Source organism: Anolis carolinensis, unplaced genomic scaffold (genome assembly GCF_035594765.1).
Source record: "Anolis carolinensis isolate JA03-04 unplaced genomic scaffold, rAnoCar3.1.pri scaffold_9, whole genome shotgun sequence".
NCBI classification, from domain to species: Eukaryota; Metazoa; Chordata; class Lepidosauria; order Squamata; family Dactyloidae; genus Anolis; species Anolis carolinensis.
This window is the reverse complement of record NW_026943820.1, coordinates 28,199,165-28,224,002: the sequence shown is the minus strand read 5'-3', so window position 1 is coordinate 28,224,002 and position 24,838 is coordinate 28,199,165. Positions and strand designations below refer to the sequence as shown.

At 39.0% G+C, this 24,838-nt stretch overlaps 1 protein-coding gene across 5 annotated transcripts in view; it reads left to right on the top strand.

The window, feature by feature from the left end:
- ndrg4 (NDRG family member 4) overlaps nucleotides 1-22,284 on the top strand; it is a 48,006-nt gene extending 25,722 nt beyond the window's left edge. For 3 of the 5 annotated variants that reach the window (XM_062961996.1, XM_062961994.1, XM_062961992.1), the window contains 13 exons: nucleotides 1,714-1,834; nucleotides 2,908-2,970; nucleotides 4,501-4,561; nucleotides 5,729-5,815; nucleotides 6,279-6,335; nucleotides 7,168-7,271; nucleotides 11,309-11,365; nucleotides 11,464-11,515; nucleotides 11,622-11,669; nucleotides 13,088-13,123; nucleotides 13,248-13,299; nucleotides 15,791-15,829; nucleotides 17,702-22,284. In XM_062961996.1, the coding sequence (XP_062818066.1) occupies nucleotides 1,714-1,834; nucleotides 2,908-2,970; nucleotides 4,501-4,561; nucleotides 5,729-5,815; nucleotides 6,279-6,335; nucleotides 7,168-7,271; nucleotides 11,309-11,365; nucleotides 11,464-11,515; nucleotides 11,622-11,669; nucleotides 13,088-13,123; nucleotides 13,248-13,299; nucleotides 15,791-15,829; nucleotides 17,702-17,859 (935 nt within the window). In that variant the 3' untranslated portion in view covers nucleotides 17,860-22,284. The remainder of the gene's footprint in view (nucleotides 1-1,713; nucleotides 1,835-2,907; nucleotides 2,971-4,500; nucleotides 4,562-5,728; nucleotides 5,816-6,278; nucleotides 6,336-7,167; nucleotides 7,272-11,308; nucleotides 11,366-11,463; nucleotides 11,516-11,621; nucleotides 11,670-13,087; nucleotides 13,124-13,247; nucleotides 13,300-15,790; nucleotides 15,830-17,701) is intronic. The other 2 variants (XM_062961995.1, XM_062961993.1) reach the window with 1 other exon arrangement.
- The last annotated feature ends 2,554 nt before the right edge of the window (nucleotides 22,285-24,838 follow it).

The following is a 24,838-nucleotide window of genomic DNA, read 5'->3' as shown; positions in this document are numbered from 1 at the left end:
GGCTGCATAGGTCAACAGCAAGCCGGGGCTATTAATGGTCGGAGGCTTAACCCGACCTGGGCTTCGAACTCATGACCTCTCGGTCAGTAGTGATTTATAGCAGCTGGTTACTAGCCAGCTGCGCCACAGCCCGGCCTGCCAACTTAGGCCTCTTCCACACTGCCTATAAAATACAGATTATCAGATTTTAACTGGATTACAGTATATGGCAGTGCAGACTCAAGGCCCTTCCACACAGCTATATAACCCATTTATAATCTTATATTATCTGCTTTGCACTGCATTATCTTGACTCCACACTGCCATATAATCCACTTCAGTGTGCATTTTGTATAATCCAGTTCTAAGCAAATAATATAAAAGTCTCATATTTAATAATTACTGTGATATAATAATACAGAGCAATATAATCTCTAAAACCAGGACAGTAAATAAAGAGCAACACTCTGAAAGCATAAGCCACAGCAAGGCGTGGCCGGGCAAAGCTAGTAGTTTTTTAAAATGAATTTCTCATTGAATCTCAGCCAATTCAATCTCATTTGTGGCATCTGCAAAGTTGGAGTAGAACAGCTACTTTCAAAATAAGGGCTGCAATTAAACAGGAAACAACACTCTCAAATCAGGAACAGAACATTTTTCAAATTTGGTTACATAGTGTAATGTAATGTTGACCCATCGGAAAAAAAATTTCCCGTGTCAGGAGTGACTTGAGAAACTGCAAGTCACTTCTGGTATGAGAGAATTGGTTATCTAAATTATACCCTTAGTTGTGCAGGTCGCAAAATTGGATAATTTAAATTCAAATGATAGATGTTGGTGTGTGAAGATTTTAGTCTGCACAAATTGGCTACACACTGAGCAATGGTGACATCGGTAATTGCCTACCAAATTGGACTTGATAGTCTGAGCATTGTGGGTTACATCTGAATGTACCTATATCTCCAATGTTCTTGGGTCTTTTATATGCTATCAATGGGGGCCTTTCGCATCCTGAATTAGTCATCTGCAAGGACATTGCCCAGATGTTTTACCACCCTGTGGGAAGTTTCTCTCATGTCCCTGCATGGGAAGCTGGAGCTGACAGACGGGAGCTCACCCCACTCCCCGGATTCAAACCGCCGACCTTTTGGTCAGCAGTCCTGCCGACACAAGAGTTTAACTGAAGGGGAGGAAATATGGTTATGCTCACCATGTTGTCCCACTTTATGAGGCATTGTGTAACTTGCTCGTCTGCCATTTCCCATTTCAATAACCACTTATATATTTTAGCAATCAGTCGTACAGGACATATAGATCTTACCCACCAGGCATAAAGTATGCATTTCAGCCGTCAGTCATTACGGACATATACATTTCAGCCATTAGTCATAAAGTATACATTTTAGCAATCAATCATAAAGGACTTGTACATTTCAGCCATTCGTTGTAAAGTATACATTTTCACCATTAGTCATAGAGCATACACTTTAGCTATGAGTCATAAAGGATGTATACATTTCAGCCATTATTCATAAAGTATACTTAGGCGATCCCTCGTAGGCCAAGGATGATGGTCCCCCAGTTGTGGGGTCTTGGGGGGTGTGTCTGTAATTGGAGGTCAGCTGTGACCAGCAGTGCTGCGGAGTTCGAGTCATAAAGTATACATTTCAGTCATTAGTTGTAAAGGACTTATTCAGAGCTTCCCGTGGATCCCCTTCTCTTTGTTTCTTGCAGACAAGCTTTGCTTCAACACCTTCTTCAACCTCGAGGACATGCAGGAGATCACCAAGCACTTTGTGGTCTGCCACGTGGACGCCCCGGGGCAGCAGGCGGGGGCCTCCCAGTTCCCCCAAGGGTAGGTGACTCCCAGTTGGGACCTTACTGGGAAGGCCAGGCCACACCAGTTTGGCCAGTGTGCATATGGAAGGGATGGGAGATGGAAAAGGTGGAAAAGATTTCCTAGGGAGAGTCACCCCCCAAGCCTGGCATTGCATCTGTGTTGTCATCTTGGCTCCCTTTGGATCCCGCATGGGGATAAAGGCAGAATATATATCATATATGACATCAAATCTAACACACAACTCGAGTTCCAAAACCCTGAAATGCAAAAAAATTATTTGCTGGCGAATGTAATGTACAATGCATATTAATACACAATGTGCAAGCACGTGCCAACAAGCAGTCAGTGATGTGCAACATCATGCAAAGACTCTGCAAGCATGACTCTGTTTCACAACCGGAATGCACCCACCAAATAATAATAATAAAGGCAAAGGTTTCCCCTGATATTAAGTCTAGTCGTGTCTGACTCTGGGGGTTGGTGCTCATCTCCATTTCTAAGCTGAAGAGCCGGCGTTGTCCGTAGACATCTCCAAGGTCATGTAGCCAGCATGACTGCATGGAGCACTGTTACCTTCCCGCCAAAGTGGTCCCTATTGATCTACTCACATTTGCATGTTTTCGAACTGTTAGGTTGGCAGAAGCTGGAGCTAACAGTGGGAGCTCACCCTGCTTCCGGGATTCAAACTCCTGACCTTTCAGTCAGCAAGCTCAGCAGCTCAGTGGTTTAACCCGCTGCGCCACCAGGAGGCCCTCAATAATAATAATAATAATAATAATAATAATAATAATAATTATTATTATTATTATTATTATTATTATTATTATTATTATTATTATTATTATTATTATTGAGATCTGCACGCATCATCCGAAAATACATCACAGTCCTAAACACTTGGGAAGTGTTCAACTTGTGATTTTGTAATATGAAATCCAGCATATAGATCTCATTTGCTGTGTCATACTATGTCTTTGTGTCAATAATACTAATGCTAATACTATTACTAATAATAGAGCTGTCTGCATAAGGTAGTCTACTTGTTATGTGATGTTTGTCTTTTCTCTGTTCTTGCTTTGTCCTCCCAGGTACCAGTATCCTTCCATGGACCAGTTAGCGGCCATGCTTCCCAGTGTGGTCCAGCACTTTGGGTGAGTTTTGGGCTGTTGTTGTTGTTGTTGTGATTGGGAGGAGCAGGGATGCCAGAGAGTAAGAAATATCCCGGTAATGAAACACCCAGTGTCGCCCCAAAACAGACCAGAAAAATACGCTGTGGTCTGAGGCAGGGACACTTCAGTGGAGAAATGCCTGCCGATGGGCATTGCAAATCTATATATATAAAAGAGTGATGGCATCACGGCGACCCACAAAACAACAAAACTACAGGCCCCCCAACCTCGAAATTTGACAACACAACCCATCATCCACGCCTCTAGGTTGATACAACAAAAAGAAAAGAAAAATAAAGTCCTAATTAGAGAGAGAGGAATAATTGCTTTTATCCAATTGCTGCCAGTTAGAAGGCTAAGCTCCTCCAACTTGGTCTCCTAGCAACCCAATAAAAAATAATAAAAAACACTAAAAAAAATTGATACAATAAAATACTATAATAACAGAAAATAACTAAAAATAATACAAGAAAATAATAAAATATAATAAATAAAAAAATAACTTACAATAAAATTAATAAAAAATTGCAAATAACGTCAAATAAAAATTACACAACAATTTTTAACCAATACCACCACCACTTCGCCACAGCAACGCGTGGCCGGGCACAGCTAGTCTTTCAGAGGTGAATGAATGGAGTGCCTGGCTGAGCGGATATGGGATTCAGCACCTCGGAGAGCTCCTTCCGAGCAGTCTCTCCAATGCTTTTGTAGGTAAAAAGATACTTAGGTTGTTGTGAGTTTTCCGGGCTGTCTGGCCATGTTCCAGAAGCATTCTCTCCTGATGTTTCGCCCACATCTATGGCAGGCATCTTCAGAGGTTGGGAGGTACCCCACACCCTCTGAGGATGCCTGCCATAGATGTGGGCGCAACATCAGGAGAGAATGCTTCTGGAACATGGCCAGACAGTTCAGGAAATGTACAACAACCCAGTGATTCCAGCCATGAAAGCCTTCAGCAACAAAAAGATATTTGTTTGGAAACCTTAAGCACCAAGCGCAGGAGGCAAGGCCATACAGAGAGAGGAGAGAGAGCGGGCGGAGGAGGCAATGCCCGGGCTGTGGCACAGGCGGGAAAGCAAGCCAGTGCAATTAACTGCAATGAATCACTCTGACCAGGAGGTCATGAGTTCGAGCCCCGCTCGGAGCCTATGTTTGTCTTGTCTTTGTTCTATGTTAAAAGGCATTGAATATTTCATATTTTATTTTGTATTGTTTTGTATCCGATTTTGCTGTAAGCCGCCCCGAGTCCCCTTCGGGGGAGATGGAAGCGGGATATAAATAAACTTATTATTATTATTATTATTATTATTACTATTAATGTTTGCCTATATGTGTAATGTGATCCACCCTGAGTCCCCTTCGGGGTGAGAAAGAAGGGCGGAATATAAATGCTGTAAATAAATAAATAAATAATAAATAAATGCTGACGCCGATTTCTCCTTTCTTTCTTTCTTTCTTTCTTTCTTTCTTTCTTTCTTTCTTTCTTTCTTTCTTTCTTTCTTTCTTCAGGTTCAAGTACGTGATTGGGATCGGTGTGGGCGCAGGGGCTTATGTCCTGGCCAAATTTGCGGTAGGTAACCTCCAGTGGATGGAACGGTGGGCTAATAATAATAATAATAATAATAATAATAATAATAATAATAATAACTGGCAGAATATGTAAAGCAAAGTGAAGAACCTGCTTTGATTGAAGTCAAAAATCAGAAACTTCTCAAAGCACAGCAGACAAAAAACCAGTACAAGAAAGCCGCACTACAAACTAGAGCTGACAGCTGGCACAACAAAACATTGCATGGGAAGTTCCTTGACAAAATTGAAGGAAAAGCTGATAAGGAGAAGACCTGTCTCTGGCTCAGAAATGGGACAATGAAGAAGGAGACAGAAGGCCTGATCCTTGCAGCCCAGGAGCAAGACATCAGGACAAATGCAATACAGGCCAAGATCGAAAAATCAGCTGATGACCCAAAATGCAGACTGTGCAAGGAAACCGATGAAACCATGGATCATATCCTCAGCTGCTGTAAGAAAATTGCACAGACAGACTACAAACAGAGGCACAACTATGTGGCCCAAATGATTCATTGGAACCTATGCCTCAAGTATCACCTCCCTGCAGTTAAGAACTGGTGGGATCACAAACCTGCAAAGGTTGTGGAAAATGAGCACGCAAAGATACTGTGGGACTTCCGAATCCAGACTGACAAAGTTCTGGAACACAACACACCAGACATCACAGTTGTGGAAAAGAACAAGGTTTGGATCATTGATGTTGCCATCCCAGGTGACAGTCGCATTGAAGAAAAACAACAGGAAAAACTCAGCCGCTATCAGGACCTCAAGATTGAACTGCAAAGACTCTGGCAGAAACCAGTGCAGGTGGTCCCAGTGGTGATGGGCACACTGGGTGCTGTGCCAAAAGATCTCAGCCGGTATTTGGAAACAATAGACATTGACAAAATCACAATCTGCCAGCTGCAAAAGGCCACCCTACTGGGATCTGCACGCATCATCCGAAAATACATCACACAGTCCTAAACGCTTGGGAAGGGTTCGACTTGGGATTTTGTGATATGAAATCCAGCATGTCTATCTTGTTTGCTGTGTCATAATAAAGTAATAATAGAGAGCGTTGCAGTGGTCCAAACGGGATGTGACTAATGCATGGACTCCCATGGCAGTCTCAAGGTACAAGTTTTAGGGAAGCTCTTTTTGTATTGTTTGCTTTCTTTGTCTGCAGCTGATCTTCCCGGACCTGGTGGAGGGCCTCGTCCTGGTCAACGTCGACCCCAACGGCAAAGGATGGATCGACTGGGCAGCCACTAAGGTGACGCTTTGGCTGGACTGGATGGCCTTTGGGGGTCCCTTCCAAACCTATCTCATATACATGCATATACAGGCAGTTCCCAACTTACAAATATCTGACTTAAAAACGACTCCTAGTTAAGAACAGGGCTGGAGAAAGTTCAAATAGGGCTTGAAGACCTGCAAGAAAGAGAGAGAGAGAAAGAAAGAGGGCCTTGAAGGGGGAAATACCAGCCAAAAGGAAGAGAAAAGTCCACTGAACTTTGCACATGCTCAGAAGTTCTGACTACTAAACCAAACTCGCACTTCATTTCCGTGTGGCACTTGCTCACCCAGCAAGATGACATGATCAGTTAAATGTGTTGTGAAAAGATCTCCTTGGCTTCCAGAGTTTGGGATTTAAAAAAAACTCTGATGATTTTTGGGATAATTAATTAATAATTATCCCAAAAAATAATTAATCATAATATCTTTCCACTTTTCAGCTCTCTGGCTTGACCAGCACCCTCCCAGACACCGTTCTCTCCCACCTCTTCAGCCAGGTAAGACGTCATCATCATTATCATCATCATCATCCTCATAATCATCATCATTATTTTATTGTTATGTTTTTCTCCACAAAGGTGTCTGTTAATTTTAATGTTTTTGTTATGTTTGTTCACAATTATATTTTTGTTTATGTTTGTCTATGCTTATGTTTATCTTTATACCCTACTTTTTCTCTCTGCAAAACTGTATGTTTATGTTTGTGTTATGTTTGTTCACAATTATGTTTTTGTTTATATTTATGTTTGTCTATGCTTATGTTTATCTTTATACCCTACTTTTTCTCTCTGCAAAACTGTATGTTTATGTTTATGTTATGTTTGTTTACAATTATATTTCTGTTATGTTTGTTTGTATTTATATATACCACACTTTTTCTCTCCACAAAGGCACCTGTTTATGTCATGTTTGTTTACAATTATGTTTTTGGTTATTCATATCCCATTATTCTCTCTGCAATGGCATCTCAGAGCTGCGTCTTCGCTATAGAGATAATGCACTTTGACGCCACTTCAACCACCATGGCACATGGGAGTTGCCTTTCCTGCCCAAGAACTATGCAAGGATTCAATAAAATCAGCCGTCGCAGTGATAGTGATGTCAAACTGCATTAAATCTACAGTGTAGACACACTGGATGGAGGACTGGCACATGCACCCAACCTCCTGTGATGTATGTTGTTTGCAACTGTGTCTATGGGCTCCAGAGCAGGCTCCAAATCTGCTCCAAAGTCATAGCTATATCCCAGTATTGGGAGCATGACTATTTTCGAACTACAACTCCCAGCATCCCCTGGTCTGAAGCCTGTCCCCTTTTGCTGACCCCCAGGAGGAGCTGGTCAGCAACACGGAGCTGGTGCAAAGCTACCGCCAGCAGATCGGGAGCATGGTCAACCAGTTCAACCTCCAGCTCTTCTGGAACATGTACAACAGGTGAGCCTGCGGAACTCACCGCCACTTGAGATAAATCTATATATATAAAAGAGTGATGGAATCGCGGCACCGAGCAAAGCAACTAAACTACGGGCCCCCCAACCTCGACATTGGACAACACAACCCATCATCCACGCCTTAAGGTTGAAACAACACAAAATCACTTCACGCACCTCCACATGGAGAGAACCCACAACGCCCCATCGGGAGCCATGCCGGGAGGGAAAAGAGAAGCCCTCATGGCCGCCGGCAACAGGGAAGGCAGGCAATGGGAAAAAGCTGTCCCCTGGGTCCTAGCGCCCGCCCATCATCCGAATCATTTATCTCCACTCCAACCTTCTACAATATCCAACCCATTTTAATACTCTATATTTTAAATATATGCTATGAACCATGACAATCAACACAATCTCTCTCCTAATATTTTAACAAGCTTAAAATCACAACACCAAATAAAAAACAACACTCTTAAAACACGGGAATGCCAGACACTAAACAATCAGGGCCAGCGAACAACTCCCACGATCTGCCATGCAGGACACAATCCAAGCACTCCCAACAGATGGCCACCCAGCCTCTCAATAATAATAATAATAATAATAATAATAATAATAATAATAATAACAACAACAACAACAACAACAACAACAACAACAACATCATACAATCCTAAGGTTTGCAGAGGCCTGACTATTTCTGTGGCCCTTACATTTCACATCTCTTTTTATGTTTGGAACCTTTAGAGTGTTTGCTTATCTTTTTCACATAGAAAGAAGATGGCTGTATACTCAGAAAGGCCTGACTATTTCTGTGGCCCTGACATGTCACATCTCTTTTTATGTTTGGAACCTTTAGAGTGTTTGCTTATCTTTTTCACATAGAAAGAAGATAGCTCTATACTCAGAGAGGCCTGACTATTTCTGTGGCCCTGACATGTCACATCTCTTTTTATGATTGGAACCTTTAGAGTGTTTGCTTATCTTTTACACATAGAAAAAGGATAGCTGTATACTCAGAGAGGCCTGACTCTACTGTACATACTAAACATAAAGACAACCATACAACAGACATTCAATACCACCACTAACTCAAATTTCTCACCAACACCACCAGACAATGCCACAGCAACGCGTGGCCGGGCACAGCTAGTATATATATATACACACACATATATATAATACTAGCTGTGCCCGGCCACGCGTTGCTGTGGCGAAGTATGATGGTATGGGAAATAAAGTATTGAGGAATTGGTGTAGTTAAAGTAAAGGGTCCCCTGGGGTGAGTGGGTTGCTAGGAGACCAAGTGGGCGGAGCTTAGCCTTCTAACTGGCAGCAATTGGATAAAAACAATTATTCCTCTCCCTCTAATTAGGACTTTATTTGTCTTTTCTTTTTGTTGTATCAACCTAGAGGCATGGATGAGGGGTTGTGCTGTCAATTTTTGAGGTTGTGGGGTGTTTACTTTTGTTGTTTTGTCCGCTGCCGTGATGCCATCACTCTTTTATATATATAGACTAGCTGTGCCCGGCCACGCGTTGCTGTGGCAAAGTGGTGGTGGTATTGGTTAAAAATTGTTGTGTAATTTTTATTTGACGTTATTTGCGTTTTTTTATTAATTTTCTTGTAAGTTATATTTTTATTTATTTTATTATTTTCTTGTATTATTTTTAATTATTTTCTGTTATTATAGTATTTTATTGTATTAATTTTTAGTGTTTTTTATTATTTTTTATTGGGTTGCGAGGAGACCAAGTTGGAGGAGCTTAGCCTTCTAACTGGCAGCAATTGGATAAAAGCAATTATTCCTCTCTCTCTCTAATTAGGACTTTATTTTTCTTTTCTTTTTGTTGTATCAACCTAGAGGCGTGGATGATGGGTTGTGTTGTCAAATTTCAAGGTTGGGGAGCCTGTAGTTTTGTTGTTTTATGGGTCGCCGTGATGCCATCACTCTTTTATATATATAGATTTGAATATCCTTCAACCTGGATAGCTTTCAAAGGGGGCTGGATAAACACATGGTAGATGTTCCATGAATGGCAAGTAATAGTAGTGGCCGTATTAGTGGATGTATATATATTTTATGGGACCCCAGTAAGAATAAGGCTGGGCTGCGGTTGGCTTCTCATTGGCACCTTTGCAAATGTTTGTGTCTTCTAACTATGCTGTAACCTGCCTCGAGGGGAGGTGGGCAAGGAACTGCCTGCCAATCGGGTTGCTGTAAGAAATAAAACTATTATTATTATTATTATTATTATTATTATTATTATTATTATTATTATTTATTACAAGCTTCCGCCTGTCAATAGGTTGCCCTTAAGAGGCCTTTGCTCTCACCCAATGTGGCTCTTTGTAAGTTATTTAAGAGCACAACTGACACAAAACAATGCATTTTATTGTATTGTGTTTTTTTGTTTGTTGTGAGCTTCATCTGGGTGTCTTTTTTAAGATACAAAAAACAGGATAGATAGATAGATAGATAGATACTAGATAGATAGATAGATATATCATAGAATCATAGAATGGGAAGGTATCCCCAAAGGCCATCCAGTCCATCTATTTTTCCTACCAGGCAGGGAAACACCCTTCGATCCTTCCCAACAGATGGCCATCCAGCCTCTGTATAATAATAATAATAATAATAATAATAATAATAATAATAATAATAATAATGTGTGATCCAATACAACAGCCATCTTGTTTGTTGTGTTGTGTGGACTCATCTTGTTGTGTTTCAAATAATAATAATAATAATAATAATAATAATAATAATAATAATAATAATAATAATAATAATAGAATCTTAGAGTGGTGACTCCAAAGGTTATCCAGTCCATCCCTGTTTTTTTCTACCAGTGAGGAAAGGCACAATCTGATCCATCCTGATAGATGGCCATCCAGCCTCTGCTTAATAATAATAATAATAATAATAATAATAATAATAATAATCCTAGAGTAGGAAGGGACCCCCAAAAGCCATCTAGTCCATCCCTGTTTTTTCTACCGGTGAGGAAAGGCACAATCTGATCCATCCCGACAGATGGCCATCCAGCCTCTGCTTAATAATAATAATAATAATAATAATAATAATAATAATAATAATAATCCTAGAGTAGGAAGGGACCCCCCAAAAGCCATCTAGTCCATCCCTGTTTTTTTCTACCAGTGAGGAAAGGCACAATCTGATCCATCCTGATAGATGGCCATCCAGCCTCTGCTTAATAATAATAATAATAATAATAATAATAATCCTAGAGTGGGAAGGGACCCCCAAAAGCCATCTAGTCCATCCCTGTTTTTTCTACCGGTGAGGAAAGGCACAATCTGATCCATCCTGACAGATGGCCATCTAGCGTCTGCTTAATAATAATAATAATAATAATAATGAATAATAATAGAATCCTAGAGTGGGAAGGGACCCCTAAAGGCCATCTTGTCCATCCCTGTTCTTTCTGCCAGGCAGGGAGACACCCTCTGATCCCTCCCAACAGATGACCATCCAGCCCCTGTTTTAAAAACCTCAAGAGAAGGAAGGAGGCTCTAATAGGATTCCAGGCAATCTATATACTTCATTAGAGTTAATAGTAATATAATTATTTGTCCTTTTAAAAATCCAAAACGTAGCCTACTTTCTGGATAGCCCTTGTATTAGGTTGACAAAAACAGAAGAAGATAACTCTGAATCAGAGCCGGTCCAACAATGAGGCGAATTAAGCGGTCGCTTTGGGCGCAAAACATACGGGGGCACAGTCGAGACTGCTTTTTAGGTTGGTTTGTTGTAAAAAAAATGATGTTTTGGTGCTTGATTTGTAAAATCTTAATGTAATTTGATGTTTAATAGGCTTTTCCTTAATCCCTCCTTATTATTCAACATTTTCGCTTGTCCAACGCTTTTATTTTTCAGTGATTGGTTTGGGGGGAGCGCCAAAATTCTGTTCGCCTACACTTGAAAAATACTTAGGGCCGGCTCTGATTATAATTATTATAATTATAATAATAAGTACTAGCATCCACTCTGCTTTAATCCCTGCCTTCTTTCAGCCGCAGGGACCTGGACATCAACCGGCCCGGCAGCGTCCCCAATGCCAAAACGCTCCGGTAGGTGCCTGTGGGCTGGGCTTCGAGGCCCAAAGTGGGGAGCGATGGGCTCTGGAGTCCCCTCCTGACTCCGTCCTTTTCTCTGCTTGGGGCTGCAGGTGCCCCGTGATGCTGGTGGTGGGAGACAACGCGCCGGGCGAAGATGGCGTGGTGAGTCCCGACTGCAACGCCCAGAAGTCCCAACCGCTGTGAGCCCAGCAAAGCTCATGCAAGCGCATGCGTCCAACTCTGAAATGTATTCCTTTGCTGTTTGCAGGTCGAATGCAACTCCAAACTGGACCCCACCACCACCACGTTCCTGAAGGTAAGATGTAGAGGTGCCCCTTCCCTTATTATTATTATTATTATTATTATTATTATTATTATTATTATTATTATTATTATTATTATATTATGACACAGCAAACAAGATAGACATGCTGGATTTCGTATCACAAAATCACAAGTCGGACACTTCCCAAGTGTCTAGGACTGTGTGATGTATTATTATTATTATTATTATTATTATTATTATTATTATTTTATTATGACACAGCAAACAAGACAGACATGCTGGATTTCGTATCACAAAATCACAAGTCGAACACTTCCCAAGTGTCTAGGACTGTGTGATGTATTATTATTATTATTATTATTATTATTATTATTATTATTATTATTATTATTTTATTATGACACAGCAAACAAGATAGATATGCTGGATTTCGTATCACAAAATCACAAGTTGGACACTTCCCAAGTGTTTAGGACTGTGTGATGTTTTATTATTATTATTATTATTATTATTATTATTATTATTATTATTATTGACACAAAGACATAGTATGACACAGCAAACGAGTTGTATTTGCTGGATTTCGTATCACAAAATCACAAGTCGGACACTTCCCAAGTGTCTAGGACTGTGTGATGTATTATTATTATTATTATTATTATTATTATTATTATTATTATTATTATTTTATTTTATTTTATTTTATTATGACACAGCAAACAAGATAGACATGCTGGATTTCGCATCACAAAATCACAAGTCGAACACTTCCCAAGTGTCTAGGACTGTCTGATGTATTTTCTGATGATGTGTGCAGATCCCAGTCGGGTGGCCTTTTGCAGTTGGCAGATCGTGATTTTGTCAATGTCTATTGTTTCCAAATGCCGGCTGAGATCTTTTGGCACGGCACCCAGTGTGCCCATCACCACCGGGACCACCTGCACTGGTTTATGCCAGAGTCTTTGAAGTTCAATCTTGAGGTCCTGAGAGCGGCTGAGTTTTTCCTGTTGTTTTTCGTCAATGCGACTGTCACCTGGGATGGCGACATCAATGATCCAAACCTTTTTCTTTTCCACAACTGTGATGTCTGGTGTGTTGTGTTCCAGAACTTTGTCAGTCTGGATTCGGAAGTCCCACAGTATCTTTGCGTGCTCATTTTCCAAGACTTTGGCGGGTTTCTGATCCCACCAGTTCTTTACTTTGTTTGCTGTGTCATAATAAAATAATGATAATAATAATAAATTTATTTTGTCTCCCTAGCAGGGGACTCGGGGTGGCTCACACGGGTAACAAGCCCAATATAATCACATAAAATCTATGAAATCATAAAATAACAATTTAGACATTAGACAACACAATTTAAAAACAATGCAATTGCCTATTTCAGGGCAATTTTGTGTATGTTTGTGATAGAAGTTCCTGACTCTTTGTGCTCCTTTTTTCTGCAGATGGCTGATTCAGGAGGGCTCCCCCAAGTCACACAGGTGAGTCTGTTCTTGATACAACAACAACAACAACAACAACAACAACAACAACAACAACAACAACAACAAGAGGTGGGTAATAAATAAATGCATTTCATCCTCTTTTTCTCTCTCTCTTGATCAGCCTGGAAAACTGACCGAAGCCTTCAAGTACTTCCTCCAAGGCATGGGATACAGTAAGTATTTGGGGGTTTTTAGGACCCATATCAGAAAAACAAGGAAATATTATTATTATTATTATTATTATTATTATTATTATTATTATTATTATTATTCGCTGTGCCCGGCCACGTGTTGCTGTGGCGAAGTGTAGTGGTATGGGAAATAAAGTATTGAGGAATTGGTGGTAGTTGGACTATATGACCTGGATTATATGTCAGTGTGGACTCAAGATAATCCAGTTCAAAGCAGATACTTTGGATTATCTGCCTTGGCATTCTGGGTTATATAGTTGTCTGGAAGGGCCTTGAGTCTACACTGCCATATAATCCAGTTCAAATCAGATAATCTGTATTTTATAGGCAGTGTGGAAGAGGCCTAACTGAACCTTGGCTGTCCCTCAGCGCCATTGTGGCAGAGGGGGTTGCTAGGAGACAAAGGGGGCGGGGCCCAAAGGGGGCGGGGCCTACCCTTCTGACTGGCAGCCGGAGGGATAATGGCTCTTCCTCGTCCTTTATTTTTCTAGGGTTTTTAGATTGAAAGACCTAATTTGGATGATGTAAAGCAGGGGTCCCCAAACTAAGGCCCGGGGGCCGGATGCGGCCCTCCAAGGTCATTTACCTGGCCCCCGCCCTCAGTTTTATAATATAATATTTTTATATCAGTTTTAATAATATAATATATTGTATATACATATAATATTGATAATAATCTTACATTATACAATATAATACTAATAATAATACCATATAATAATATTAATAATATGGTATATATTACATATTATATAATAGTATAGTGGTATAGTTCAAGATAGTAATATATAATACTAATATTGTGTTATGCTAATAATATAATATATTGTATGTATATACAGCTGCTCTGAGTTCCCTTCGGGGTGAGAAGGGTGGGATGTAAATGTAGTAAATAAATGCAGTAAATAAATAATTAATTTTAGACTTAGGCTTGGCCAAAGTCTGACATGACTTGAAGGAACACAACAACAACAACAACAATCCTAATTAACTTGACTATCTCATTAGCCAGTAGCAGGCCCACACTTTCCATTGAAATCCTAATAGGTTTATGTTGGTTAAAATTGTTTTCATTTTTAAATATTGTATTCTTTCGTTGTTGTTGTTGTTGCACTACAAATAAGACATGTGCAGTATGCTTAGGAATTTGTTTGTATTTTTTTTCAAATGATAATCCTGCCCCTCAACAGTCTGAAGGATTGTGGACCGGCCCTCGGCTTCAAAAGTTTGGGGACCCCTGATGTAAAGGATTGCTATGAACGTCTAAAGTTCTTTTTGGCAGGTGGGAATCTTTTTATCCCACCTCTGCCACTAAATATAAAGAATTAATAACGCTGCCACCACTTTGTAAAGATACAGCCACCAAAGACTCAGAGAGGAGACCTTTTACTTTCTTTCCTTTCTTCTTCCTATTCCCTTTAGATGGTAACGTAACTTGGCTTATAATATATATATATATATATATATATATATATATATTTGACAGAGGCTTCGATGTTGGAAAAACAAGAACAAGTTTATTCAGGCACAAAGCTTAGTGGTTACAATATAGTTTCTCCTTGGAGGTATTTTTATTAACAGTTACAATGCTAGAATAAGATGATTCAAACTCTCTAAAGTGTCACTTATTTTACTTAAAGTAGTTAGAACTTCTTTCTCAGCTACTTTAAAACCACAGTCACCCCTGTGATATGTGATCACAGATCCTCTGTTCCTTACTATTATTATTATTATTATTATTAAACTAGCATCTCCCGAAGGACTCGATGCGGCTTACAAAGGCCAAGGCCTCAACACACAATATAACAATACAAAACAAAAGGCAAATTAAAAACAATTAAAACAGTATAAACAACAAGCAATAAACAATACGCTAATACTAGGACACAGACTACATTAAATAAGTCACCAAACTTATTTTAATCCGACTCAAAATGACCAATTGAGTCTCCCTTGATCCCTCAACCTAGGATCAAGTCTTCTCTGTACCTCCTCAGGGCACAGACTGACTGTCTTTTTAAAACTCTGCACTTCTTCAAAACGGCAGTTGGCTCCGCCTACTTTTCCATGGCAACCAGCCTCTGAGTGCAGAGAAGCTATAACTGTAATACTTTTAAAAACACAAACCCACAATTAAACATAATATCTGTAAAGCAAAAATCCGTACTTCATTACAAATGACTATGTCTTTTGTGGCCAAATTTGGTGTGATTTGGTTCAGTGGTTTTGTTGTTTACTCCATGGGGGAAAACACACATTATATTTATATATATATAGATTATTATTGTTGTTGTTGTTGTTATTGATGCCCCGCTTTTTCTCTCCCGAAGGAGACTCAAAGCGGCTTTGTCCTTGTCTTTCTCTCTCCGGCCCACCCGCCCTGTGCTTTGTCCCTATTCCGTGGCTGGGGTCTCAATCCCTGGGGAGGGGTCTCACCTCACTCCCGGCCCCTCACTGTGTGTCTCTCCCCCAGTTGCCTACCTGAAGGACCGCAGGCTGAGCGGAGGATCAGGTACCCTCCTCCCCACCTGCCCATGCTCATGCTTCTGCCAATGCATGGCCCATGCGCCGCTCTTACACGTATGGCTGCTCCGTGGCACACGCTTCCCGCCGGTTGAAATCCATGGGAAGGGGACCGAGGACTCAATGGAGCCATGGGTTCAAGTGACAGGGAAAGAGACTCCATTGAACATTAAGAACGTCTTACAGCTGTTCAACAGTGGAACTCTCTGCCTCAGGAAGCTCCTTCTTTGGATGATTTTAAACTGAGGATGAGTGGCCATCTGTTGGGGGTGCTTTGATGGGTTCAAGTGACAGGGAAAGAGACTCCATTGAACATTGAGAACGTCTTACAGCTGTTCAACAGTGGGACTCTCTGCCTCAGGAAGATCCTTATTTGGATGCTTTTAAACCGAGGCTGGGTGGCCATCTGTTGGGAGTGTTTTGATGATGCTTCTCCTGCTTGGCAGAAAAGGGATTGACTAGATGGCCTTTGGGGGTGCAACAAGAATTCCCCTATTCTTGTTGTTGTTATTAATATAATATTGCTATTATTATTATTATTATTATTATTATTATTATTATTATTATTATTACAAAGGCTGGATGACCGTCTGTCAGGTGGGCTTTGATGTTGCTTCTCCTGCTTGGCAGAAAAGGGTTGGACTAGATGGCCTTTGGGGTGCCTTCAAAGTGATTGCTTCTCCTATTATTATATATTACATAATATTGTTCCTATTATTATTATTATTATTTTATGACACAGCAATGTCTATTGTTTCCAAATGCCAACTGAGATCTTTTGGCATGGCACCCAATGTGCCCATCACCACCGGGACCACCTGCACTGGTTTCTGCCAGTTTCTTGAGGTCCTGAGAGCGGCTGAGTTTTTCCTGTTGTTTTTCATCAATACGACTGTCACCTGGGATGGCGACATCAATGATCCAAACCTTTTTCTTTTCCACAACTGTGATGTCTGGTGTGTTGTGTTCCAGAACTTTGTCAGTCTGGATTCGGAAGTCCCACAGTATCTTTGCGTGCTCATTTCCCAATACTTTTGCAGGTTTGTGATCCCACCAGTTCTTTTCTGCTGGGAGGTGGTACTTGAGGCATAAGTTCCAATGGATCCTTTGGGCCACCTAGTTGTGCCTCTGTTTGTAGTCTGTCTGTGCGATTTTCTTACAGCAGCTGAGGATATGATCCATGGTTTCATCGGTTTCCTTGCACAGTCTGCATTTTGGGTCATCAGCTGATTTTTTGATCTTGGCCTGAATTGCCTTTGTCCTGATGTCTTGCTCCTGGGCTGCAAGGATCAGGCCTTCTGTCTCCTTCTTCAGGGTCCCATTCGTGAGCCAGAGCCAGGTCTTTTATTATTATTATTATTATTATTATTATTATTATTATTATTAATTGCCTTTGTCCTGATGTCTTGCTCCTGGGCTGCAAGGATCAGGCCTTCTGTCTCCTTCTTCAGGGTCCCATTCATGAGCAAGAGCCAGGTCTTGGGCCACACAGTTGTGCCTCTGTTTGTAGTCTGTCTGTGCGATTTTTCTTACAGCAGCTGAGGATATGATCCATGGTTTCGTCAGCTTATTATTATTATTATTGGGGTAGGACTGGATTTCCCCTGGGCAGGCAGGTGCCTTCCGTCCTCCTTGCTGCCCGTGGCTGCCATCGGGATGCCTCTCTCTGGTGCTGGAGAGCCTTGTGCCTGTGCCGCGTGTGTGTCTGTGCCGTGCGCAAGGGGGTGCGGGAGCCCTCCTTCCACCACGGGCTTTGTGGGCGCTTTGCTTGTCTCTGTGGCGCTTGGCTCGCCTTCCGTTGGGCCCGGCCGTGGCTCCTGTTGACGTCCCTCTCTCTGTCTGTCTCTCTGTCCGCCCGCAGTGCCCTCGGCCAGCATGACGCGCCTGGCCCGCTCCCGCACGGCCTCCCTGACCAGCGCCAGCTCCGTGGACGGCGCCCCACGGCCCCGCGCCTGCACCCACTCCGAGAGCAGCCAGGACATGGGCCAGGTCAACCACACCATGGAGGTCTCCTGCTGAGGAGGGACCGGCCAACAAAGGCTCTCCGCCCGTCCCGTCCGTCCGTCCATCCGTCCATCCGTCCATCCTTTGCACCGTCTTCTCCAGCACCCACTCAAGTCGCTCTCGCCAGCTGAATCCGTCCCCTGAAGCTTCACGTGCTGCTGACCTCCTTCCTTCCTTCCTTCCTTCTTTCTTTCCTTCCTTCCTTCCTTCCTTCCTTCTTTCCTTCCTTCCTTCCTTCCTTCCTTCCTTCTTTCCTTCCTTCCTTCCCTTCCTTCCTTCCTTCCTTCCTTCCTTCCTTCCTTCCTTCCTTCCTTCCTTCCCTTCCTTCCTTCCTTCCTTCCTTCCTTCCTTCCTTCCTTCCTTCCTTCCTTCCTTCCTTCCTTCTTTCCTTCCTTCTTTCCTTCCTTCCTTCCTTCCTTCCTTCCTTCCTTCCTTCCTTCCTTCCTTCCTTCTTTTATTCCTTCCTTCCTTCCTTCCTTCCTTCCTTCCTTCCTTCCAGACATCCATCCTTCTGTCCTTCTTTCCTTCCGCTCTTTTCTTCTTTCTATCCATCCATCCATCCATCCATTCTTCATCCATCTTTCTTTCTTTCTTTCTTCTTCTTTCTTTCTTTCTTTCTTTCTTTCTTTCTTTCTTTTCTTTCTTTCTTTCTTTCTTTCCTTCCTTCCTTCCTTCCTTCCTTCCTTCCTTCCTTCCTTCCTTCCTTCCTTCCTTCCTTCCTTTCTTCCCTCCCTCCTTCTTTCCTTCTTTCCTTCCATACATCCATCCTTCCTTCCATCCTTCTTTCCTTCCGCTATTTCTTCTTTCTATCCATCCATCCATCCATCCATCCTTCATCTTTCTCTTTTTTCTTTCTTTCTTTCTTTCTTTCTTTCTTTCTTTCTTTCTTTCCTTCCTTCCTTCCTTCCTTCCTTCCTTCCTTCCTTCCTTCTTTCCTTCTTTCCTTCCATACATCCATCCTTCCTTCCATCCTTCTTTCCTTCTGCTATTTCTTCTTTCTATCCATCCATCCATCCATCCATCCTTCATCTTTCTCTTTTTTCTTTCTTTCTTTCTTTCTTTCTTTCTTTCTTTCTTTCTTTCTTTCCTTCTTCCTTCCTTCCTTCCTTCCTTTCTTCCCTCCCTCCCTCCCTCCCTCCTTCTTTCCTTCTTTCCTTCCATACATCCATCCTTCCTTCCATCCTTCTTTCCTTCTGCTATTTCTTCTTTCTATCCATCCATCCATCCATCCATCCATCCATTCTTCATCTTTCTCTCCTTCCTTTCTTTCTTTCTTTCTTTCTTTCTTTCTTTCTTTCTTTTCTTTCTTTCTTTCTTTCTTTCTTTCTTTCTTTCCTTCCTTCCTTCCTTCCTTCCTTCCTTCCTTCCTTCCTTCCTTCCTTCCATCCTTCTTTCCTTCCGCTCTTCCTTCCTTCCCTCCTTCCTTCTTTCCATCCATATATCCTTCTTTCCTTCTTTGCTTTCTTCCTTCTTTCCTTCTTTCTTTTCTCCCTCCTTCATTCCTACTTCCCTGTATTTATTTTATTTTATTTCCTTACAGTATTTATATTCCGCCCTTCTTTCTCAGGGCAGATCACAACACACATATAGATGCCAAACATTCAATGCCATTAGACGTACGATACATATATATATATATATAGACAGACACAGAGGCAATTTAACATTTTCCAGCTTCCGGCTTCATGAGGGTATGCTCGATTCCGGCCGCTTCACCGTCCACTTGTGACACCGAGTCCTTGATGGTAGTACTTCCTCATTCCTTTCCGCACTCTGCTGGAAGTTTTTAATGGTGTCGTAAATTAGTTAAATTAGCCTCCCCATATAAAGCGGTACCTAAATTTCCTACTTGACAGATGCAACTGTCTTTTGAGCTGCTTAGGTCAACAGCAAGCTAGGCTATTAATGGTCAGGAGCTCACTCTGATCAGGGCTTTGATCTCACGACCTCTTGGTCAGTAGTGATTTATTGCGGCTGGCTCCTAACAGTCAATCAATCTATTCATGTATCAGCGTGTTGTCGAAGGCTTTCATGGCCGGGATCACAGGGTTGTTGTATGTTTTCCGGGCTGTATGGCCATGTTCCAGAAGCATTCTCTCCTGACGTTTCGCCCACATCTATGTCAGGCATCCTCAGAGGTGGTGAGGTGTATGAAGAAACTAAGCAAAGAAGGTTTATATATCTGTGGAAGTTTGGGAAAGAACTCTGGCCTGTTGAAGGCCAGTGCAAATGTAGTTAATCACCTTGATTAGCATTAAATGGCCTTCCCAGCCTCACATCCTGGCCTGGGGGATGAAACGTCAGGAGAGAATACTTCTGGAACATGGCCATATATCCCGGAAAACATTCAACAACCCTATTCGTGTATCCTTTAATTATTCCTGTGTCTGTCCATCTGTCCATCCGTCTGTCCACTCATCTGTCAGTCCAGCCATCCATGCTGATGCTGGGCATTCAAAGGAAAAGACCAATCCCATTTAACCAAAGCACTTGGAATTGTAATCTGTAAACAAAAGGCAGGAACCCAAAAAACACAAGCAGAAAAACACGTCACCTGGATAATTATGGGACAAAATGCTTCTTATTTATGTCAACAATGGGATAGAGCTTCTTTGGGTCCAAGAGCAGTCATTGGCTCCTCTTGTCTTTTCATTCATTTTGTTGCATATATTATTATTATTATTATTATTATTATTATTATTATTATTATTATTATTATTGTATGACACAGCAAACAAGATAGATATGCTGGATTTCGTATCACAAAATCACAAGTCGAACACTTCCCAAGTGTCTAGGACTGTGTGATTAATAATAATAATAATAATAATAATAATAATAATAATAATACAAGAGGGCCCTTTTCCAGCTTCTTGATGGCCCTTTTAAGCAAATTAAACTATTAAATCTCGATATCTCTAGTGGACAATTCGAGGGAAAGAGGGCAAGGATCATGTCAAAAGGGAAATAATAATAATAATAATAATTATTATTATTATTATTATTATTAGAAACACAACAAGGAGTCCACAGCAGACACTCTGCTGGCTGTTGTATTATTATTATTATTATTATTATTATTATTATTATTATTATTAGAAACACAACAAGATGAGTCCACAGCATATACTCTGCTGGCTGTTTTATTATTATTATTATTATTATTATTATTATTATTATTATTATTATTATTATTATTATTATTTGAAACAATAAGATGAGTCCACAGCAAACACTCTGCTGGCTGTTGTATTGGATCACATGTTGGACACTTCCCAATTATTATTATTATTATTATTATTATTATTATTATTATTATTATTAGAAACACAACAAGATGAGTCCACAGCAGACACTCTGCTGGCTGTTGTATTGGATCACACATCGGACACTTCCCAATTATTATTATTATTATTATTATTATTATTATTATTATTATTATTATTATTATTATTAGAAACACAACAAGATGAGTCCACAGCAGACACTCTGCTGGCTGTTGTATTATTATTATTATTATTATTATTATTATTATTATTATTATTATTATTATTAGAAACACAACAAGATGAGTCCACAGCATACACTCTGCTGGCTGTTGTATTGGATCACACATCGGACACTTCCCAATTATTATTATTATTATTATTATTATTATTATTATTATTATTATTATTAATATGTTTGCAACACTTGTGTGAATTGATGCATTTATATATATTTATATGTCGGGGTTGCAAGTCCCAGAATCCCCCCCAAACCCTTATGGACTTGAGTTCCCATAAGTCCCCAAGCCACGTCTCCGAGGATGATGGGACCTGAAGTCCAAAATGCACCTTTTTTCCATTGGGATCTGCACTCGCTTCTCATCCCAAAGGTTTATTTACTTCTGGATCTGGAAGAAGAACGTGGAAAAAGCTGTGACGAGAGTTCCTTTTTATTGTAGATACTATATCGCTGCAAAACCCTTTTCTTTCCGGAAGAGATAGCTCTATAAATACCTATATATGTACATATATATATGATATTTATCCTGGATTATTTCCTCCCTTCTTTCCTCCCACGCCCCATTCACTTGTAGCAACTGGCAACCAAATGTGCAGTTTTTTTAATTTATTATTATTATTATTATTTAAAAGTGATCTATCTATATTAATGTAAGGGAAGGAATTTGGGGTGGGCGGGGTTGAGTTTTTAAAAGCACTTTCCTGACGAAGGTGGGATTCAAGGGTTTTTCCTTCTTCTTTTATTCTGTACAAGGTGAAATGTATTTATTTTTTGTGCATGGCGGTTGTCAATGCGGATTTGCATTGAGGCCACAATATTTACAAAATGTAAAACGAGGCAAAAAAATATATAATAATAATAATATTACCCCACCATTGTTGTAGAGAGGATTATTGTGTTGAAAACTAATAAAAGATATTAAGATCAAGCAGAGATCCTCTGGAGTCGAAAGGGCACTTTATTTACCAGCAAATAGGAACGACAACAACAACAAAAATAGCAGTAATAATTTGTTAAAATACAAATTATTACTAAGATGCATATATATATATATATATATATATACACACACACACACACACACACACACACTAGCTGTGCCCGGCCACGCGTTGCTGTGGCAAAGTGGTGGTGGTATTGGTTAAAAGTTGTTGTGGTATTTTTATTTGACGTTATTTGTATTTTTTAAATTAATTTTATTGTAATTTATCTTTTTTATTTATTATATTTTATTATTTTGTTGTATTATTTTTAGTTATTTTGTTATTATAGTATTTTATTGTATTAATATTTTTAGTGTTTTTTATTGTATTATTTGTATTTATTTTATTTTTTATTCATAGATTCTTTTATTAACACTGGGCTGAGTGGGTTGCTAGGAGACCAAGTGGGCAGAGCTTAGAGCCTTCTAACTGGCAGCAATTGGATAAAAGCAATTATTCCTCTCTCTCTAATTAGGACTTTATTTTTCTTTTCTTTTTGTTGTATCAACCTAGAGGCATGGATGATGGGTTGTGTTGTCAAATTTCGAGGTTGGGGGGCCTGTAGTTTTGTTGTTTTGTGAGTCGCCGTGATGCCATCACTCTTTTATATATATATAGATATATATAGATATAGATAATGTTAATATATTACTTCACTTATATATATATATATAATATAATGCATAAATAATTATAGAATATATAATATATAAACAATATACTAATTTAATATCTGTACACCTCTATAATACAGAACAAGAATGGACACAAATACAAATCAAATGTAAAAAATTAAGATTGTTATAATTCACTAATATATGAACAATATATTGTTATATCTAATATTTAAATAATATTTGATTTGCAATATATAAATAATATAACATATAATAATATATATTTATATATATGTGTGTATATATATATTTGTAATATAAATATATGTAATATATACATGCCAAATTTTTATACACATATATATAATTATGTGACATGTATCTATAATTTTATACACACACACACACACATATATATAATTATACGTGTATAATTGATACATTGATAGATACATGTCACATCTATATATATAAATGAGTGATGGCATCATGGCGACCCACAAAACAACAAAACGACAGGCCCCCCAACCTCGAAATTTGACAACACAACCCATCATCCATGCCTATACGTTCATACAACAAAAAGCAAAGAAAAATAAAGTCCTAATTACAGGGAGAGGAAGAATTGTTTTTTATCCAATTGCTGCCAGTTTAGAAGGCTAAGCTCCGCCCACTTGGTCTCCTAGCAACCCACTCAGCCCAGTGTTAATAAAAGAATAAAAAATAAAATAAATACAAATAATACAATAAAAAATAATAAAAACACTAAAATAATTAAAAACACTAAAAAAATTAATACAATAAAATACTATAACAAAATAACTAAAAATAATACAACAAAATAATAAAATATAATAAATAAAAAAGATAAGTTACAATAAAATTAATTGAAAAAATACAAATAACGTCAAATAAAAATTCCACAACAACTTTTAACCAAGACCACCACCACTTTGCCACAGCAACACGTGGCCGGGCACAGCTAGTCTTTTATATATAGATAAATGGCATATATACATGTGTGTATAATAATTATATACACATGCCACATTATATATATAGATAAATGTGGCATATATACATATGTATGTATAAACATTATATATAAATGTGGCATATATATATATATATATATATATATATATATATATATATAATTATATACACATGCCACATTATATATATAGATAAATGTGGCATATATACATGTGTGTATAAAAATTATATACAAATACAGCATATATATATGTATAATAATTATATACACATGACACATTATATAGATAGATAAATGTGGCATATATACATATGTGTGTGTAAAAATTATATACAAATGCAGCATATATATATGTATAATAATTATATACACATGACACATTATATAGATAGATAAATGTGGCATATATACATATGTGTGTATAAAAATTATATACAAATGCAGCATATATATATGTATAATAATTATATACACATGACACATTATATAGATAGATAAATGTGGCATATATACATATGTGTGTATAAAAATTATATACAAATGCAGCATATATATATGTATAATAATTATATACACATGACCCATTATATAGATAGATAAATGTGGCATATATACATATGTGTGTATAAAATTATATACAAATGCAGCATATATATATATATATGTATAATAATTATATACACATGCCACATTTTATAGATAGATAAAGGTGGCATATATACGCATGTGTGTATAAAAATTATATACAAATGCAGCATATATATATATATGTATAATAATTATATACACATGACATTATATAGATAAAGGTGACATATATACATATGTGTGTATAAAAATTATATACAAATGTGGCATATATATTATATAGATAGATAAATGTGGCATAT